At 45.3% G+C, this 20,972-nt stretch overlaps 1 protein-coding gene across 3 annotated transcripts in view; it reads left to right on the forward strand.

Moving 5' to 3' along the window:
- The first annotated feature begins 5,271 nt into the window (after positions 1 to 5,271).
- The window catches only part of MAML2 (mastermind like transcriptional coactivator 2), a 726,684-nt gene continuing 710,983 nt past the window's right edge, over positions 5,272 to 20,972 (forward strand). For all 3 annotated transcript variants that reach the window (XR_011284065.1, XM_069639165.1, XM_069639166.1), the window contains exon 1: positions 5,272 to 6,832. Coding sequence is in view for 2 of the 3 variants with exons in the window: in XM_069639165.1 (XP_069495266.1) it covers positions 6,407 to 6,832 (426 nt within the window). In the remaining variant the exon portion in view is untranslated. The remainder of the gene's footprint in view (positions 6,833 to 20,972) is intronic.

Consider the following 20,972-nt stretch of genomic DNA (forward strand, 5'->3'; position numbering starts at 1 on the left):
CTAGCCCCCATAACCTTCCTGTTGCTACAGTACTGGTTATGAGCTGCACAGACAGCCCCATCTCTGAACCCACCTTTCAGGCATTCTTCACTAATGGACTGCCAACCTGATAGTGATGGAGGCTTCATGGTTTTTCCTGCATCCCTATTATTTCTCCAGCTAACAAGATCTAGATTCTAGGTGAAAAAAGCTGTGGCACATTTAGCTGCATTTACAACTGCCTTTTTCAGGGGCAACTTAGATATCTACTCTTGGCACTGCCTCTTTGTCCAGTTGCCATCAGGTCACAAGGACAGGTCTAGGGGTAGCAGAGGGAGAGCCAGGGGTAGCATCTGCTACCTCTGGCAACTCCTGAATGATGTCCCTGATTCACAAGCTTACCACCTTACCTCAAAAAATGAACAGTGCTGGTATTGTGTTCTGTGGACAAAATCCATCCTTCCAAGTGCTTCGTTTTTTTACCTGCCCTGCATTTGGTTTTCTAGACACGCCCAGTCGCTGTTAGAAATAGAAAAATTACTACTGCCGACAGGGAGAGTCCTGAAGAAATTAGAAACATGCCTCCATCCCTGGTGGAACCTGTCCACCGGCAGATGACCCTAAAATGTTTTTTTAAAGAAGTGCCTTTGGAAAATAAAAAGACAAGTAGACCATTTCAAATTGAGTTTTTGAGGGTGTGGTGGGCGACTCTGGAATCATGGAACAGGTTTGTTACTTGCAACCCACGGCCTCCGCTCTCAACCTGACACTGATTGCCAGCCACAGAATTGCAGAATGCCCTTACCCCTTGAACAACAACAGGTAAGCACTTCATCTCGTGCCAGGCACAGCACGAGGAAAAGATGCATAGCATCTATAACACCAAACTTACACTACGCTACTACACCCCACCCTTATTTCAAAAACGTACACAAAGGAAGACTTGAAGAATATAAAAAAACACATAATATTTCAACTTCGCTGACAAGCGTCTGTCCCTGCTCAAGAACCTTAGTCCACCCACCCCACATGCCTCCCCCATGGGGGATGTATCCTCTATAGATTCTGTCCTAATGCCTCCTTCTACTACATTAGCTAATACTAAATCTGCCTTTAAATCATTTTCAGGCTGCACCTCAACCCTACCAAACAGGCCTCAATTTGCTTCCTGCCTTTCTTCCCCTCATAAGCTCGAATGATGTACACTCGGTGAGACCATTTGCAGTACGCCTATGGGCTTTTATAGCTCTGTCATCACCAACCTCCACCCCAAACCACTTGTGAGCGCTTGTGTATAACTTCTTTGAGAAACCTTTTACTCGCTCCACAAGACCATAAGCACTGGGGTTATAGAAAGCAGTGCTGCAATGCTGCATACCTCTTTCTTTCAGAAACTGCGCCATTTTATGTCATACAAATTGGACCCCATTGTTGGTCACTTTACTTCCTGGGATTCTGGCCCTATTACAACCTCTTTCCCAGCCTCCCTGGAGCAACGTATCTACTCCGCAAGGGGGTGTCCCCAGAAGTTCAAGAAACTATGGGGGAAATTGGAAGAATAAACATTGAATACAGAATACCGTGAATGCCCTGACCTAACCAGACTAGTGTGTCTGAGAACTTCAGTGCTCCAATTCTGATATTCATTGTCAAATGTTTATTCTGTTTTCAGCGACCCCGCTGACTGTGCTCCTAATGCGAATGTGTACTCATATTGTTTTCTTGTTTGATAAAACGTAATAAAAAGAGCTAAAAAAAAAAAACTCTTTCCCAAAAGTCTATTACCATATCTGTGTTGACTGAACTCACTGGGGCCACTTCTATCCATCGTGAGGTATAGTTCACCGAAACCAAAAGGTATCTGGAACTCTCACCCAGAACCTAAAAGGGACCCATTATATAGAGGACCACCTTGCTACAAACTCCATCCAGAATCAAAACAGGATGTAATGGCTGCGCCCTTACCACATGACAGTTGTCACTGATGGCACAAGGTACAATCTCTGCCCACATTCTCCATATCAGTGTCCATAGCTGGACACCAATACAATTCTGTTTGTTAATATCCTTCCTAGATGTCCTTCATGGGCCAGCTCAACCAAACAACTCCTCATGTCTACGGAGGGACTAACCTGTCACCCCTGGTAAGACCCCAAGGGCTCTCCACCAGCTTGTCTAAAACTGAAGCATATTTCTTCCCTTCTGCTATGCTCTCAATCTTTGTCCATACTTCCTTCGACCACTTACAAATCCATGCTAATTCAGGGTCTTTTTCATTCCCTGCCCACCATTTCTCTTTGTCTACAGCCAGTGTGATGCATGCAACGTGTGTACTCTCCCCCCACTTGTTCAGTTTCACCTGATACTGGCAACCTGGATAAACAGTCCGCAACTGCATTTCTCTGACCCAGAACATATTACACAACAAAATTATAATCTTTAAGGTCAACCATCCATCTGGCGATACAAGGAGACATGGATCCAGCCCTTTTGTAGTCAGAACATGAACGAGTGGCTTGTGATCGGTCCGCACAACATAGGGAAACCTCCACAACAAAGTGCAGAAATGTTTGGATGGCCAACACGCAGCTAACGCTTCCTTTTCTATAATAGAATATCTCATTTCTGGATCTCGCAAAACTCTAGAAGCAAAAACTGTAGGTCTGTAGTGACCTTCCATCCACTGCTCTAATACTGTCCCAAGGCCCACAACAATGGCATCCACCATCAGTACTGTCTTACACCAATAATTGACAAATACTGTGGTGTATCTACATCATATTTCACCGTGTCAAATTCTTGCTCACATTGCCGTGCCCTATCAAATGTTACATGTTTCTTTAACAATACTCTCGTTTGAATAGTTTTCTCTGCATACCCTGTGATGAATTTTACATAATACTCTGCCATGCCCAGGAATGATTTCAACTGTTCCTTAGATGTCACAGTGGGTGTTTGGGACATAACCTTTCCTAAACCTTCTCTCGGTCTAATTACCTCACTATCAATTGTGTGCCCTAGAAATGCGACACTCAGCACTCTAACCTGGCACTTAACTCCTTTTCACTGTTAAATCTCTTTCTTGTAAAACAGTCCCACACCAGTGTATCATCCTGAAAATAACCTACCCTGGCAAATCTGCCGAACAATTCTTGCATCAAACGCTAGAAGGCGGCTGCTGCCGATTCCAACACAAAAGCAATTCTGCAAAACATGCACGCCCCAAATGGTGTAATAAAAGATGTTAAATGACAACATGCCTTATGTAGCTCTAGTTGAATGATACGCAGATGACAAATCAAATGTCTAATACCGTGAAGCTTGCCCCATTGTGGTTAAGAGTTAATTTATGTTGGGTAGGGGATGCCTGTCGACCCAAATACTGTTGTTCAAATCGCGTAAATCCATGCACATCCTTAATCCTGTTTTTTTAGCCCGAAAAATAGGTGATGGACATTCCGATGCTTCATTGCCTACAATCACTCCCTCAGCCACAAGTTTATCTAATTCCCCTCTGAATGCTTCCCAAGCAACGACGGCACATTCTGTACCTTATGTTTCTTAGGTAACGCCCCCTTTTCCATATTATCTTATGTGTGAACCCCTTGAATCTGCCTAACTTGTTGCAGAAAACAACAGGATAAGCCGCTTTGAGACTTTCCTCCGACAGATGAACTTCAGCTTATGCACAAGCACCCTTATTTGCCACATATATTTTCCCTTTATTCTTCCTTCCCTTGTATTTGATTTGTGCCCACTCATATCCCGAAACAATAATTGGGACTTGGCCATAGGCACTGTTAAAGAAAGGGTCCCAGATCCAGCACTGCTGCTGCAGGACTGCTAATGAATAAACAACCTCTCCTATGTGTTGGGGGCCTGCTCCAGGTCACCGTGCAGGCCCCATGCACACGTCGGGAACACCCGACACTGTCTGTTGTTGCGGCAGTCACGCCACGGATCCAGGAATGGGGGTCACACCATTCACTCCAGGTCACTGGAGGCACACATGTGGCCGGCGGCACCCAGCACACAACGGCCCCGGCTCTGGGGGCACCCAGGCTGGGGTCGCAGCTACAGCTGTGATCACAGGGCTGCAGCACTTTCCAGGGACGGTGTTGCCCAGCCTTGGGCCCATGGCACACGGTGTAGCACCAGCATGGTGCGGAACAGAAAGGACACCAGAGTCGTCGTTGGTCTGACTGCCGAGCTGGAAGCCGCTCAGAACTTTTATTAAGTTGGTCACGTGGCTATTGCCATGTGACCTAGTACAACATCCTGGGAGCTACCATGCTCCCAGGAGGGGTGCTATGCAACACCATGGGTCCGGATAAAATAATATTTAACACCACTATTAAAATCACATTTTGGGTTGTGCAGAGGAGTGCCGGCCCTCACAGATGTATGGATATTTTATTCATTTTTAGAGATCGAGTAGGAGGATGGTGGTAAGGAGGGATGGACAAAGCAAAATACAAGACGAATTGGACCAATGAGTGGAACTTTCCTCATTAAGGACTCAAGTCGAGGGTACACACGGGGGACAGGGTCCACCCACTTTTTTCAGAAAGCGGACGCCGCCCCCCTGATATTTCAGGAGCTGTGTGTAAAACAGTACACTTTGACTGTCTTTTTTCACATTTATTCTTTTACATGCGACTTGCAGTTGCCAGGTTCAGAGGTCTGGCACTTTATCACTGCTGCATATGGGTGGTGAAAAATAATGAACAATTAAAGGTGAAATGTCACATTTCGGGAGTGCATTCAACATTCATGGGTTTTAAAACGTGCACACTTTTTTAACATTTTCAAACACTATTAGAAAAAAAATATACTCCCTTGTTTTTTTGTTTGTGTGAATTTTATGAAAGGCAAATAATCCATCCTGTGCAATTTGTATGGTTATGCAAAGCCAATTGAATGAAATTTGCATATTTCACTTTGCTATGCTAATTTCTGGTGACGTCATGTCCGATTGCCTGTGTTAATGATTCCGCCCACTTTTTATTTTAGGACTTCACCCCTGATGCTGGACCGAATTGAGACCAGAGTGCATCTCATATCTACCTGCAAGAGCTCTGGGAGAGAGCCGAAGCTTTTGCCAGCTAGGCCCAAACATCGAGATGATTAACCTTGCTTCTGCCATTGCTTGCCTTTTACCGCTGGGGGTCTCCCTACACCGTGTTATTGACATTGTGCTTCCTTTCACAGTGCTGGCTTCATTCAAGTACTCGACTTCTCCACTAGAGTGTAGACCTTGCCTGTTGGTGTCCTGCTCGCTCGGTTTTACACACACACACACACAATGAAAGTTTAAGCGGAGTTTGTAAACCCGGTGCAGTCACGGACAGCGGGCAGCCCAGATCAGAAGGGAAAGGGAAGCTCCCCTCTCGCTGATTTCACGTAAAATCACGGCTGTCCAAAGACCAGCGTCCCCGCAGCGCTGGCAGCCAGAGGCCCCTGCTCCGGCCATGGCCCCCACAGACCTGAAGCGAAAAAGGACGGCGCTGAGGGATTGCTGTGAAATGCTGGGAGCCCGTAAGTTTCTCCAGCCTCTCTAGCTTGTCGCTGGAGTTGCAGGGCTTCGGAAACCGATATCCGAGGTTGCTGATGTCTGGCAGGAGGGGAGGGGGAGTGGAGTTTGTACAGAAACAAACTTGCTACATACCCGTAAGCGCTCACAGGGGCTCATTTGAAATGCAGCGCAGAAAGGAAAAAGCTTAAGGGGGACAGAACGTGTGTGTCCGGGCGTCCTGACTAATTGAAGAACAGCAAGCTGTGGAGGATGGCTCTGTGCACAGCCTCGGGGATCCGCGTGGATATCGGCTGCTTTTATCCATGCTCGTCCTTGGCTGCGGAGACCCAAAGCCACCAGGATTCCCAAACCCTGTGCAGATGAGAAAAGCCGGGGAGATCTGCTCGCAGCCTGCCGGTGTGTTGTTGCTTTCCCTCATTTTAACCACGTTTGTTGCTTGCTGCTGAGTGCCGTGTCACTTTGGGAGCCAGGCGGGGCGTTCGTAGCTTCTTGCCATCACAACTTCTGCAACTTTCCTTGTTCCTTGCAGCTCCTGCAAGGGGTGTCGGAGGGCACCCAGCAGCACTGTCTCTTCCCAGCCTGCACAGCACTCTGCAATCGAGCCCTCGCCAAGGTGCTGTCAGATCAGCTGCGTGTGGTGCAGAGCGTGTCTGCATTGGTGTGTTCCTTCTGCTTGTAGATAAGATAATCGTGTGGATGTGTTGACATCGCCACAGGTTACACATGCGCATTTGGAAGTGAAAGAAAGAGGCCTGGCTTTAGCACCTGGAGGCTTTGTGATTGCATCTTGGGGTACCTCATGGGGGGCACGCTAGTACACAGCTAATTCTGCATACCGTAACCTTGGCTAAGAGCATCGTGCCTGCAGGGAGCAGTGTGGTGGTGTCCAGGATGGGGGATACAGCACCCCAACACCCCCCAACAGGAAGTCTTGGGGTCGGGGGCCCAGGGGCTGGGCTCCTCGGAGGCGGAACCATCACGCCAAGAGTTCACATTGTGGAGCGCCTGCGAGCCCGGATCGCTATCTGTCGCCAGCATCACCTGACCTGTGAGGGGCGCTATGAGCGCAACCGGGCTGAGACCACGGATAGGGAGCGGGAGAACACCTTGCAGTTGCTGAACCTTGTGCAGCATGGCGGGAGCGGCAGGAAGAGCAGCAAGCATAGCAAGGCGAGTGCTGGTCCTCCGCCCGACTATCACCACCACCACCAACAGCCGCACCTGCTCAACACCGACCGCAACGGCAATGGGATCGCCGGCGAGCCGCAACCTCCCACCTCTGCATCTGGCGACCCTAGGAGCTCCACGCTCATTGCCGTAAGTTGCTGCCTTATTTTTCATCTTAGATGTTGCTAGGAAGGAAATCTCCATCTGCTGTGTGCAAATAATGTGTTGCCTTTACTTTTTGGTGATTGGTTAGGTGCCGCACACACTTTGCATGCCTCTTTGTGAGCCCCCCAAAAGATATTCTGACCCTAAGGTTAGGAATGTGAAGTGAGTGGACATGAACTCGGCTCGTCGTCCACCAAACAAGGAGATCCAGTCGGGTTGTCAATGCTAATAATTCTCAGTAAGATCCATTTTATTTCAATTGTTCATATACGCTTATTGTAGATATCCCGTCAACCGTTCAGAAATTTGCCATTCGGTGGGTTGACGAGAAAAGGCCAGTGGTAGGCATCTACTTTCTCGCTCACTCCATAAATGTGGTCAAGTGGCAAACGGTAGGTAGGACAATTTTATTTGAGGTGTGGAGTTGTTTAAGGGTGTGCCGAAACACTAATTTGCCTATTGTCATGGTTGTAACCTACGTACCCTGCTATTGTGCCTGGCAAAGCCGGGACATGTGGCTATTGCAGTTATCCCCGAATTTCCTTAGGACACGTATTACTGTATATATACCATCAGATCATAAACCTCAACACAGTTTTATCTCCATCTCCTGGACTATCATTGACTAGCCCATGCTAATCTGAGAACAGCACAGTGGGTTCTGTGGAAGGGCATAACCCGCATGTTGCCCATGTTGCCCCTAGCTTGTTTCATTGTCATTGCCCCTTAGGTTTGGGTTGTCTGGTAGAAGGCGTTGAGTGTCGCTCGTCCGCATGAGTAGCATTGTGAGTGCTGATTGCAAGATTTTAGCACAAGGCTTGCGTCCACATCTGCCTGGGCTTTTGACGTTTCACGCAAGATGTTCCGGAGTCCACTCAGAGACCAGTTTAGCGACAGATTGGGACTGTCCCCAGAAACACACTCTAGATTCTGATGGCAGGGGCACTAACTTCAACTTTCCCTCTGCAGCAGATAAGACGTGCCAAAATTTGGCCACCTGGGGTAAGTCACATCTGTTGCGCTGTGTTTCACCCAATAGCTTGTTCATTTCCCCTAAATAAATAAACTGCCATTAGCACTCTCCATTTTTGTCTGGGATTCTAATAGCATTAATGGCCCCAGGTGGTCTTACCAGGTGGTAATGGCCCTACTGGTTACGTTCAGGGCTAGCGGACCATTATAGTCTAGTAACCCTCCCCCAGTCCCAGCCATTGCCCCTATAATGCATACAATGGGATGGAAGTATCTCTTTCTAGATCAGGCGTCTGCAACATGTGGCTCTTCAGATGTTTTGGACTTAATCTCCCACCAGCTCTAGCCAGAACAGACAATTGTAGTCCACAACATCTGGGGAGCCACAGGTTGCAGACCCCCTTCTCTAGATGCTCAAAGAATGAGTTCTTGCATCAAGTTTTCAGTCCATGCCTGGTCTTCAAAATGCACAGGATTGTATTCCTGCTATTAAGAAAGATGTTTGCACAAAGTATGTTTGATCACTATTATATTTCAAAGGGCTTTCATCATAATCCAACACTAGCTAACAGGGCTGACTCCTTGAGATGACCATTTGCCACCACATTGACCTGGGGCCCAGAAAACCCAACCACCCGTCCAGATCCCTGTAATATGAGGAGTAAAGCCCCCTTCTTCCTGTGGGTAAACAAAGACTCTGTCTACTTAAGTTCCAAGCTTTCGGTTTTGTCTGGGCTACATTATTTCCAACAGAGTCAATGTTTTTAAACTTATTTTAAGCTACATCCAAAACATTATTGAAAGGGATTTTCAATATCTTGACACTAACAGACCGGCCTGCTTTGCACACCAAGGACATCCACCCAGGACCTCATCATGTACAATAGCACATCCTTAGATTGGGCCGTGTACACATTTAATGAACACGCACCCTGGAGAGTGAGTTCTCTAGCACACACCATTGTCGGCTATGATGTGCTGTGAGTGAGCATTGTAGTGTGGGATAACGTGTTGGTTATTTGTACGGCCACAAGTACAATACCTGAAATGACTTGGGCTTTGACAATTAAAGTACAGCCCTCTTTATTAGCAAGGACCAATAAAGGTTCTTGTTCTCGGATTTTAAAATTCAATCTAATGGTTTCAGGTCGATCAGTTGCAAAGAAATGATAAATGGACAGCATAGGGCGGCCCTTACATGAGTCGTTTTTCTGAGATGCCAGTTGGCAATCATAGATCTGAAGAACCTGAACTTGTTCTGCAGAGACCGGATGTCATAACTTTCAATGGCCATGATTCATTGATATCTACCAGGGCGAAGATACTCCCAACATCACTCCCAACGTTTTTAGGGAATTGTTAAAATTTTAGAGAATTGTGTCGTTTTATAGAATGTGTACATTCCACAACTCCACAGGGGCCGGGATCATCATCGGCCTCTTTTATGAAGCTGTGTGAGGAACTACGGTTGAGTTTGAACACCGACATAACCAAGACCCGGGTCTTCAAGAACCAAGTTTGGGAAATAGCAGAAATTGGATGTCAGGGTTGAGGGTGTTACCTTGGAGCAAGTTAGGTCACATGACTCTCTTGGAACACGCTCCGATAAGACTGGAAACTTGACAAGCTAGTTGGGTAAGTCTTTAGCCACATTGGAATAATACAATGGTGGAACTCGTGTTTTATTTAACAGGCATGGCTGGCAGAGGGGCAAAAAGACCAGCCCTGCACTTGTACAGGAAACAGGCCAGAGCTGCTGCTCCTTTTGGGGCAGAACATTGGGGGTTTGGGGCAGAAAATTGGGGGTATGCTGATGTTTAGTCCTTGGCTATTGTAGAAAGTAAATTCCTAAAGAGTATTCTTCTGTACTCGCAGGGCACACCCAATGCTTTCTTACATCTAGAAATGTATTTGTGCCCTATAGATGTCACCACTGCTACAAAACCAGTTGCCTACTGGTTACGGTTATGGCAGCCCCCGGAACTCGTGGCCTTTAGGAATGACCTGACACATGTGTTGAGTTTAGAGGGTGCTATGAATCTGCCATGGGTTGGCCATGTTAAAAAAGGTCTGTTTGACCTGAACAAGCAGGATACATGGTTGCGACCCACGCAGATAAACAAATCCACGTCTACCAGCATTAAACGTAAACTACGTATAGAATATTTCAAGTAGAGCATGGCGGAAGCATGTAGAAACTTGAAGCTGGCTTCCAGTTACCTACGAATTAAATCTGTTTTTGAAAAATACCTGGATCTTATTAACACCCCCCCCATTTGCCCGCACCCTATTTATCAATTTTCAGTTTGGCACACTGAAGTCAGCAAAGGGGAGGGGCGCTCAGGAGGACTGCCCCCTCTGCAGTCTTTGTGAGGAAACAGAAACACACTTTTTGTTCTTCTGTCCTAGGACACAGGGATTAAGAGCGCGTTATCTTAAGCCCCTCCTAGGAACAGCAGGAGTGCGTACCACCTCTGAAGCTCTTGAGCTATGTAAAAGATGGGACAATGTAGACATAGTCTATAGAGTGACTACATCTATCCACCACGCCTGGTTTTTGAGGCGCAAAGTACTTACCTGCTTGAAAGTATTGATGTGAATGTCTCGTGGGGCAATATAGGTGTACAGCGGAAGGCTTGCTTATGGGGGCTGAGAGTATTTTCTCTCCCCTTATTTGTTCACTGATTATTGTGTTTTTATGTTGTTCAGATGGAATTGTTAACTTTTGACTTCATTTATTGTCTCAACTTCACTTGTTCGATAATTTTATGCCTATTTGTCATGAACTTTAATGTTTTACAATGTAACTTTTATGAAACAGTATCTTTTTGTTGTTCTCACTTTAATGGCTGTGCGCCGAATAAAAGTTATATTGATTGAATGAGAATCGGGATTTTAGGTGCTATGTATATTTATTCATTGACTTTCACATTGCTGTTTTATAAATCACTTTTACTGTCCCAGATAAGCACGAGTAGCTTGATTGACGGGAATGAACGGGGGATGAACCACAGATGCACAAACATTTCCTCTAACAATATTTTTTCAAAAATAGTTGGCAAGATAGCAGTTCTTGCGAGAGGGGCAGATATGAAACACTGTGTGGTCCAAATAAGAATTAAGGGAAGAGCCTATTTGCCAGTTCCTGTCCTTACCTTTGACCTGTGGTCATGATTGGCTGCACCTTCACTTCTCTAAGCTCCCTACACCGCTTTTGTGAGCCGCAATGCACTTCGTCATGACTGACATACTGGCAATACATTGATAATACTGGGCATTATGAACCTTGAGCAAAGCGAACAAACAGAAATTCCTAGACCTTACTGACCCGCGCTCCCTATAGAATTAGCGTGTGTGGCGCTTTGGATAAAGGCGCTATATAAATAACACATCATTATCATTATTCCTATTAATCTAATAGAATAAATACTTGCTTGCTTCTTTCAAATTGGAGACGTTTATTCTATTCCAAACTTGTAGGTTTATTTCATCACATAGAACTTGCGTTTCAAACCAAAGTTTCATTTCAATAAACAAAAGTACTAACATTTGCTATTGAATATATATATGCCTGTGAACTTAGCATGTGGATAGATTTACGCCCCGAAGAAGCTCAGCAGTGTGAAACGTGTGCACATGTAGGCCCTTTTCCGGTTTGTTTATATGAGGGACTTGTTTGAAGCAATCTAACATTTAAATCGTTTGTTAAAGGTAGAATGTATATGAAACATTGGCTTGAAATCCAAGTTATATGTGTTGCGTGCTGAAATGAATCTACTAGACTGAAAAGTATAAACGTCATCAATCTGAAAGTAATAAGAAAGTATGCCCCAGAGTCAGAAAGCGCTTGCTAAGTCATCTCTTCATAGAGACTCTAGAGGGGCCACTGGCGGTTCATAGCGCATTGATGTAGCATGACTGCCAGCCAGGAGCACTCATGGACTGAACCAAGACAGGTGCTCATTTAACCGTTTAGTGGGTACATTCACCCGCTTGGGATACGAGAGCAGACAGCCCATTGTCTAGGAGGCACAATGCCTACAGTTTCACTGCTATGAATCGGAGAACCTCGCAACTAGAGACATCACATCTCGGGACGAAAGCTCAGGGGCAACGTGCTCACCTTGGAAGCAAGACGACACAGAGCAACACAGGTTCGAACCCCGGATCTGCGCTTAGAAACCTCTGGGTATTAAGCGTGTAATAAATAACCTATCACATCATACATCACATCAAATGTAGTCCATGGCCTTCTGACTTGGCCAACAATTGAATCAGGTGGTAAATGGCACATGTTCTTACACAGATCCACCTCTAAGCTCTTATTGCATTAAACACTGACTCGGACATCTTTGCTTTTGCGACTCTACCTTTGCCCCATGCCAGCTCGATGACGCATACGTGTCACGTGCATTACACCAATAACATAAACTGGCATACAGGTAAATGGCATGACTGATTATTAGAGAATGGCTCTCAACAACTTGATGATAGCAGCTATTCCAAGAATGCTTTTACACTGGTGAGTCGAGTGTATGTATAACTTTTACATAGGAGAATCAGTACTCAATGTTGTTCCAGTGTGGCTGTTAACCTACAACAACAACCTTACTGCTAGGGGTCTAAGTGGGTGGGAACTAATAGGAACTGAGTTCCACTACTTCCATTTTATTGTTGTGAATATTTCCACTAGTTTTTACAATAATTTAACCAAGTTTGGATCTCTTCTTTTGGAGGTTAAATCATACTTTTTATTTGTTCTTGATATGATATGATATGGCATTTCCAATGTGCCAATACACAAGTGATGTCTTTGAAGCTAAACAATTGGAGTCCCGTTGAGCTGGCAGGTGGTAAAACAATATGTAAAAGCTTTAATGATGCTTGTTGAGTCCTTTGAGGGGGAAGCAAAGCCTGCAGGAAGAGCTCACCCTACTTAAATAGGCATTGGGTCTCATTTTGTGTTTTGAAGTTCGTAAAAAAGAAATTCTGAAACAGAATTATTGACACTTTTTCCACAACGTCAAATTCCGACTTTGTAGGTATAGTGAAGCTAAAACCCCCAGCAATTGGTTGGGGTTATTTACTTTACTTTACCTCCACACATTGATATGAAATGATTGTTTATTTATATAGCGCCTATACACAATGTGTTTCAAAGCGCTTCAAGGCAAGGGAGGGAACAAGGGAAAATACAACCACATTCTTACAGGCCATGAACAGTAAGGATGTGAAATTAATTTCAGATAGTGCAAGAGCTAAGACATAGATAAGGAAGGGAGGGGGAGAGTGGGAAGGAAATGGAAACATACAGGCGACTACCGTACTAGGCCTGACGACATTTCTGGTAGAGCCAGAGAAAAACAAAAGGTGAGGGAGAGGGGTGCCGAAAGGGAGGGGAGGAACAAAACAAGCGACTATCATACTAGGCCTGACGACATTTCAGATAGTGCTGAAGGGGTGGTGGGGAGGAAAAAAACAGTAATGGGAGGATGGAGGAAACAGACAAAGTTGCTATCATATTAGGTCCTGGGGCAATTCTGATAAGAGTAAGTGGAGGAATTACAACTGGAGGAATTACAACTGGCAGAATTACCCCCATCAGTAATTCCTCCAAACCGAAACAAAGTCCTCTGGGACTCCAAAATGGCGACTAGAACCAACTTGGAATCTGGAGGATTCACCTCCAGAATCTGAGGTGGTACTATGGGGGTAGGGAATTGCCATAGCATTTTGGTGCTGGACTGCCGATGTGGGCGAGACAAAGACTCATATGCACATGGATATTTCCCATCTGTGAAAGGTACAGTGAGCAGAAAGCGATGGCTGCAAACTCTCAAAGTGGGAAAAAACCACAGAACAGGTTATCATGGATAAATCCGCCAAACTCCTAATGAGGCCCAATGTCGTCATCCCTCCTATCTTCATTGCCGAACATCACCTCGAATAATGAAAAGCAGGCGAGACGTGAAATACATTTCCTGCTTAAGATGTTGAGGAACTTGGCAACGTCAAGGCATACATGGCAAGTTTTATCAGTCTACTGAAATGCATTGTATGTTGGGAACATGCCTTTATCAGTTAGTTAAAGCAAACATCCATGAAAAGTGGCTATTTCTAAATACGAAAACCAGGTCCCTTCTACTCTTCTGTAGAGGGACATTTGCATGGATTGAAGTAACTATTTGTAGAACAAGAGATAGTTTGCTTCTTGCCATTAGACATCATTTAACGACTAAGAGCTAATTATTTACAAAGAAGTATTGCAGCAGCCTGTAAAGGCAGCATTTAAAATGGATTATCTTTCATGCACAGTCTGTGGGATATTTTACTTTTGGCACTTTTCTGTAGTGTGAGCCCACTCTCCACACAATGTTGCATGATGTGTCATGGCGTAACTGACCTCACACATACTGTTCTTTGGGAGAGGTACTCAGGAGTTTGAGAACTTGAAATAATTGTTTTCAATTACTTGTTTCTGCCCAGTCTCTGCTAAATGTATTGTTTACACATCCATGTCAGTGGGGGCATTAACACTCTACACAAGTAGAAAAGTGCATACTCGTCGCATTGTGCATGCCTCTTGTTCTGGCCAATGGCTCTGGCAGAACCTTTATAGCTAAAAGAAATGGTGCATTTCTTAAATCTTTCTGTCCTTTTGCTATCAGCGCATTTCCCCTTTCTGTGTTTTTTTCTGATTCCAACGCGTGCTTTCATTGACTTTGGATGAAGACCCAACTCAGAACTCACTGGATAGAGTTAATTCAAGTTTATTATACGACTTGAATGTTCCCAGTAGGTGTTTCAAATCACCTAAAAGAAATATGACCAATTATAGCTTGTTTGAGGACCACAGGTCAGTTGATCCTCACCTCCGTGGGTTCCTACCTCCAGGCGGTCACAGAAAATAATTCACATGCAGTCAGTGGTCTTTTCGGTGCCCCCTGAACTTCTTTTTGGTTGGCTTAGACCTTTCGACTGCTATCGCTGTAGTCAAGATGTTGAGGTCTCCTTAGGAGGTCCTCCACACCTACCGGACCCATGGGGCCAGATCACACTTGGATCCTGTTTCACCAGATCTTTTTAAGCCCAGGGAACTTTAAGGTGGGCCCCTGGAGGACTGGCAAACACCCCTGCAGTCTAAGTTGTTAGCACAGGTTGAACCGGTGCTCCCCTGGCAGGGCCTTGCTTCTCCCCTTCTTGTTCTCGTGAGCTGACTCTCCCACTGACTTAAAACCTTTCTCTGCTTTTGCTTCCTCTTTAATAGCCACTTCACCTCACCTGCTCATGTTTCCTCCTCTCCCCTTGGTGGTTCTGACTTTCCAGTCCTCGGGGTGGTATCCTCTTCTTCCTGGCCTATTGCTTGTCTTATGTACAGGTGTTTCTTGCTTTCTGTCTTCAACCCCACTTCCTGTACTCGTCTCTAATCCTTTCTGATTTGTGCCCTTCCTTTCCTGCCTTCTACCGGTGCTGTACCTCTATCTTGTCTCCTCCCCCTACTGGGGCTTTCTTGTGCTTGTAGCACCCTCCTCGCGACTTCAACGCATTATCACATTATTTTCAGAAATGTCTCTCCTTTTCCTATTTCTGTTCCACCTTCTTTCCTCTCTATCATTACTTTCTTGTCTTCTGTCCCCTCTCCAAAGTCTTGTTAGCAATTCTTCTCTCTCTTTCCGCCCTAGGGTTACCTATGCCATCCCTGTTCTTGCTGCATTTATAATTTTTTGAACTCGCTCTCCAGCTCTCTACTTCTCATTCTACTTGTCGGTTTGCTTTCCTTTCTCTCCTCTCCCAGCCAGCACAGTCCTTCTTTTCATGCCTTTAGCCCTGATCTGACGAGCCCTTGTGTCCTCCACCGGATCGGCCATGTGTACGCAATCGAGCAATGACAATCCGCTATGCTGTCGTGCAAGGATTAGCTGTCAGCCGGGTCTCCTTCTGGAATGATTGGCTACGCTATTCTGCAACCCAAGCATTAAAAGAGCACCCGCCACCTTCCTCTGTATAATTCATCCATACGGCTGCAGCGCACTGGGTTGTCTGTGGTAGGCTGCCATTCAATACGGCGCCATGGATATTCCTCCTTTTCTCCAGCTCATCATATTTGGAAAGTTACAAGCTATTTAATGTGCAGCAGATCATCGAGTAATATGCAGTATCCAGCCTCTGAGTGAAGGAGGTAGCCCAATCGAGAACCAAGCTGGACTCAATTGTGTAGAAAAGGTAAGTCTTTATTGAGTTCCAGCAACAGGTAAGTGAGGTAGGTGGGAGATCTGTGTTGTCATCCTGTCTGTCCCAACTGACAAGTGCTTCCTGAGCAGGATGCACCTCACAGTCCACTAGTGACCTCCCACTAGCACTCCTGCCCTCAGTTCTCAAGCAGGATGCTACATAATGCCAGTTGACTATGTACAGTGGGATTGCACGGCCGCACTTGTATTCACAGATCCTGACCATTCGCTTGGATATAACTGGCCATCGGACTTGAATGAACGATGGAGCAATACAATTGTGGGCAAGCTACTGGCGAGGGTCGAAAACAGTCATGGCAATCTTTGGGCATTTAGCCAATGATCAGCTGGTTCTTCAGCTGAGACTTCGACAGGTCACTGGGAGTGTTAAGAGTGCTGGGACATGCAGCGCAGCCTTAGTTCTCCTGCCTTTGCAAGGGAACAGATGGCCTGGTTATTAACTGAGAGTTCCTGAGTCTTAGAAAACCTATGCATGGACTGATGGATTCCCAGGGGTGATTGTAACTCCCCTGCTCTCCAAGGGCTTCTTCCTTGTCTATGTGACCAAAATGTGGTTTCCCTACATCCAGTGTGACCTCCTAAGCCTTGGTCTATTTTTCGGGTATTGAGGTACCCTTCAGGTTGATATAGGCCTAGCATGTCTGTATCTGCAGATGGACAATGGGATCTGGGCGACCACCCTTTTCCTCCTCAGGACTCTAAGCCACTTAGCAGCTGGTGACACTCTGACCCCCTCTCGTCCCCCCTGGTCCTTCAGCTCAGTGCACAGGTATTGTTCACAAAACACACCTTCTCTCGCGCTGATTTGGGGTAGTTCACAACATCCTGCAGAGTCTGTATGGAGAAGGGGGCGTTGGGGGGGGGGGTGGCAGGTTGCCAACAACACTTGAGCTACCCGGCTCGCAAATTCTACTAGCCCACTTGCATTGGGAAGGGCCGGGTGGCACATGCCTAAAGCCGGCTCTGGCTGCCTTTATTGTGTCACCCTTCGACCTCTGGTTATGGAGGCATGCGATAACACACGTTCAACCAGATAATGTACTTCCCGTATTTAAGCCAACTGGGGACACGAGCAATGATATTTGGCAGAAGAGCTCTGACTGTGCGATAATCCAATCGACGTTTCAATGCTGCTTTTTCATATTTCTACGTCCGGTTCATTGCGTGAACATGGACTAGCGCATGCGCGGCTGTGGTTACATCTGCTCAGTTGCTCAACAATGCTGCCCTTTAATACTGTGCACACCAACGAGACGCACAGGAGCTGGCCAGTCTGCCTGGCGAGCACAGCCCTCTGTAAAAAGGTCATAAAGTGCTGGGCTCGTCGCTCAAAACTCTCAGCTCATGCCTTCATTTTTGGAGCAGGGTTGAAGTCTGAGATGCACAGAAATGTTGACACTGTTTTTTGTTCTAGGTCATACCCAGCGTGTATTTAAAAAAAAAAGAATATATGCACTCTTTGGAAGGTAAAGCAAAACACGCGAAGTGGCTGCTACAGTGAGTGTGCTTAGTCACCAGCAGACTTCCCCTTTGGCACCACACCTTGTACATACTAGTTTGTTCTTTCTTTCTCTCCAGCGCCTCTTTCTTTGGGACGGTTTCAAGACTCAAAATATGGAGCCAAAAACACGCTACTGACTGTAAAACAAACCAACTCGACAGTAAAAGCCAACATTTGAACAAACAGAAACCGTGCTATCCATTTAGGTTTTCTAGCGTTTAAGATTGTCTCTGTCCAACTCAACACGCTAGTGGGTGTAGGCCTCTTGTGCCAGGCACAGAGCTCAGCGCGCCGAGTTTTTTGTGATGTGGTTTGCAAATGGACACATCGCTGCGGTAGCAAAATAGTGTGCATTGTTATTGCTATTAAAGCAAATGTGATTTGGAGCTCTTAAAGAACTGGTTATAACCATCGAGAGCCGAGACGGTGATGTCAGCACTCGCTCTGAGACGCCATGGAACGGAGTTCATGGCTATCAATGGCTCCTTTTGCCGTGTAGGTAAGCGCATAACTGTGGAAGGCAAAGCTGGGCCGACTGGCATGCATACCCCAACATAGTATAAGTGAGAGCACCAAAACATGACCCCTTTTACATTCATGAAGCAATACAGCCTGATTGGCAGTCTAGGATCTGAGACATGCTTAAAGATGGCCGTTGAGTTACCCAGGCCAGGGGCATGAATTTGCCTTTAACCCCCACATGTCTGGTAATTCCTTAGGCTAGTTTGTAGGGAAATGCTTACTGGCTGGCCAAATTTACAAGCCTGGATTAGAAACCCTCTTATTTTTCTTGTCAGAACCAGTTTAATTTCCGTTTCAGCTGGTGCACACCTTTTCATAGAAAATGTGTCATCACAAACATAAGAAAGGCAAGGCACAATAGTTGAAACACAGGGGTATTGAGGCAAAGGGCATTGATATGGGTGGTTCACAAGGGAAGGGTTGGCAAGGATCTAAAGCAACGTCTCCCAATGAATATGAAACAAAAGGGGGGGCTTCCAGAAAAGTGGTTTCACGGGTTGTGGAAGTAACCGGGTCATAAATGGGGGAACAGCAAGGACAGCGCTAATCAAGTCTGTGCAAGTTCTGAATTATAGTAGAAGTCAAAGACTTAAAAAGTGAACTATTTAATCTAAGTTCTCCATTCTCTGTTGTTGTGGCAGGTAGGTTTTCAGTGTTGGAGTAATGTTGTATGCTCTCCGGGGTCACGTCCAAGGGCTTCCCAGATTTCTTGCATATTTATTTGGTGGTTTTCATGAAGCCGAGGGGGTTACACAAATAGACTGCACGCTGAAGCTTAAACAAACACCACATTACTAAACAACGCACAACACTCTGAAGCACAAAGCCTTTACAAAACGATACTCCAAGCTCTCAATAAGACATCACAGTCCTGCCCCCCCCCCAATGCCTAGTTTTTCCCATTGTGAGTTTCTAGGGGTTCCAGAACCTTTTTCATCCGTTTGTGAAGGGCCTATTGTCGGTACATTATGGTTTTATAGGAGATCCCAAACACTTTTTTGGTTGTTCTTGTGAAATCCTTACATCGCTCCACCCCTTCTCCCATTTCACTACCCTCTTTCTCTTCTTTTGAGTTTTATTTTATACATCTTTCATCCCCTGTTCCTCTCTCCATTTTGATCACGTATATGCCCCATGGCCCGCTTGGTTCGTTCTTTGACGACTTTGGCTATCTTCTGCCATCTCTATTTTCCTCTTATTCTACCTGTATTGTTGCTGGTGATTTTAATATGCATTCTTCTCAGCCTGATTTTCAATCTAGTCCTTTAATTTGTCTTACCTCTGTTTATAACCTTAAACTACTCCCTTCTCCTCCTACCCATTCTAAGGGCGGAGTTCTTGACTTGATAATTCTCTCCTTTGATATTGATTCTTTGGAATCCAGTAATACTAATATCTTGCCTTCCTCTGATCATTTGTCGGTTTCTACTTCTCTGCGACTCCCTATCCCCTTATCTTCCCAATGTTCATCTTCATCCTTTCTTTGCCGCGACCGACGAAACTTAAATTGTGAAGCTCTGATCTCTTTTATTCTTTTGCATCTTGCTATAGTAGTACTGACACCATCTTTGGATATCGACAATATCCTTAGTAACAGCTACACAGCTATTTCTTCTTTTCTTGATCTAATTTCTCCTCTTTCTGCACTCACTCTCAAGGGCAGGCCTCCTCGTCCTTGGTTTTCCCCTCTACTTAAATCTCTTAGAGCTCAAGCAGGCAGAGCCGAGGGCTGCTGGCTCAAAAATGAAGCAGTTTCTAAATATGACATGTTGTCTTAATTTCTTGAGCATTGTATCTGTGCTTAAAGAAGCCAAGATTAATTATTTTCTATCACTTATTCACTTATTCATCTGCGTGCCAATTCCCCTAGGCTTCTTTTTGTCGTTATTAAAAATATTTTCGCTCCTCCTCCTCCAATATTAGATCGCCCTCATTTAACACCTCTGCTTCTTTTGTTGCCGTTGCTTCTGTGCCTTTCTTGTATAACCTTTAACCCCATACTTCTCCTTCCCGTTCCTCATTTTCCCTCATTACTGAGGCTGACGTCCCTGCTGTCATTTCTCGTTCACACCCTGCGGCCGCTCCTTCTCCTTTTCCGGTGACCTTGGTGAAATCTATTTTCTCTGCTCTTGCCCTGTTCTTATTAACTTCTTTAATTTATCTTTGGCGCCTTTCCTTTCTTCTTTTAAAATTACAATTGAACTCCTTCTCCTTCTGACCTATCACATATCCAGTCTATTTCTTTGTTCCCTTATCTTTCGAACCTACTGGAGCGTTTTATGCATACTCAACTTTGCGTCTTTCTTAACTCGCATAATTTGTCTTCTACCCGATCTGGTTTCTGCTTTGGGTATTCTACCGAAACTGCTCTTCTTTCTGTATCTGGTCACAAGCTTCATGCTCGTCGCTGTGAACGTTCTTCTATTCTTATTCTGCTTGACTTCACTGCTGCTTTTGACACTGTGGATCATCCTATTTTACTATCAACTCTTTCTTCCTTTGGGTTTGGAGTTCTGTTCCAAAATTCTTCTTCTTCTCTTACAAATCGTTCCTTTTCTGGTCCTGGAAGGGTGACATTTCTCATTCTTCTTCTCTTTCCTACGGTGTTCCTCAAGGGTATGTCTTGGGTCCAGTTCTATTCACGCTTTATACCTCTTCACTGTTTTCTCTTATCAATGATTTTAGTTTTCAGGTGCACTTGTAGACCGATGATGACCAGGTATTTCTGTCTTTCCCTTTTTTTAATGATTCTATTCACTCTGCTATTTCTTTTAAAAATTATTATTTTGGTATTTATTGAGCGCAAGTCTAGCTTTGACAAGCAACGGAGTGCTTTACAGAGGTATACTACAATACATATACATAACAAAGCACTTTA

The sequence above is a fragment of the Ambystoma mexicanum genome, chromosome 7q (genome assembly GCF_040938575.1).
Source record: "Ambystoma mexicanum isolate Mex_15411 chromosome 7q, UKY_AmexF1_1, whole genome shotgun sequence".
Lineage (NCBI taxonomy): Eukaryota > Metazoa > Chordata > Amphibia > Caudata > Ambystomatidae > Ambystoma > Ambystoma mexicanum.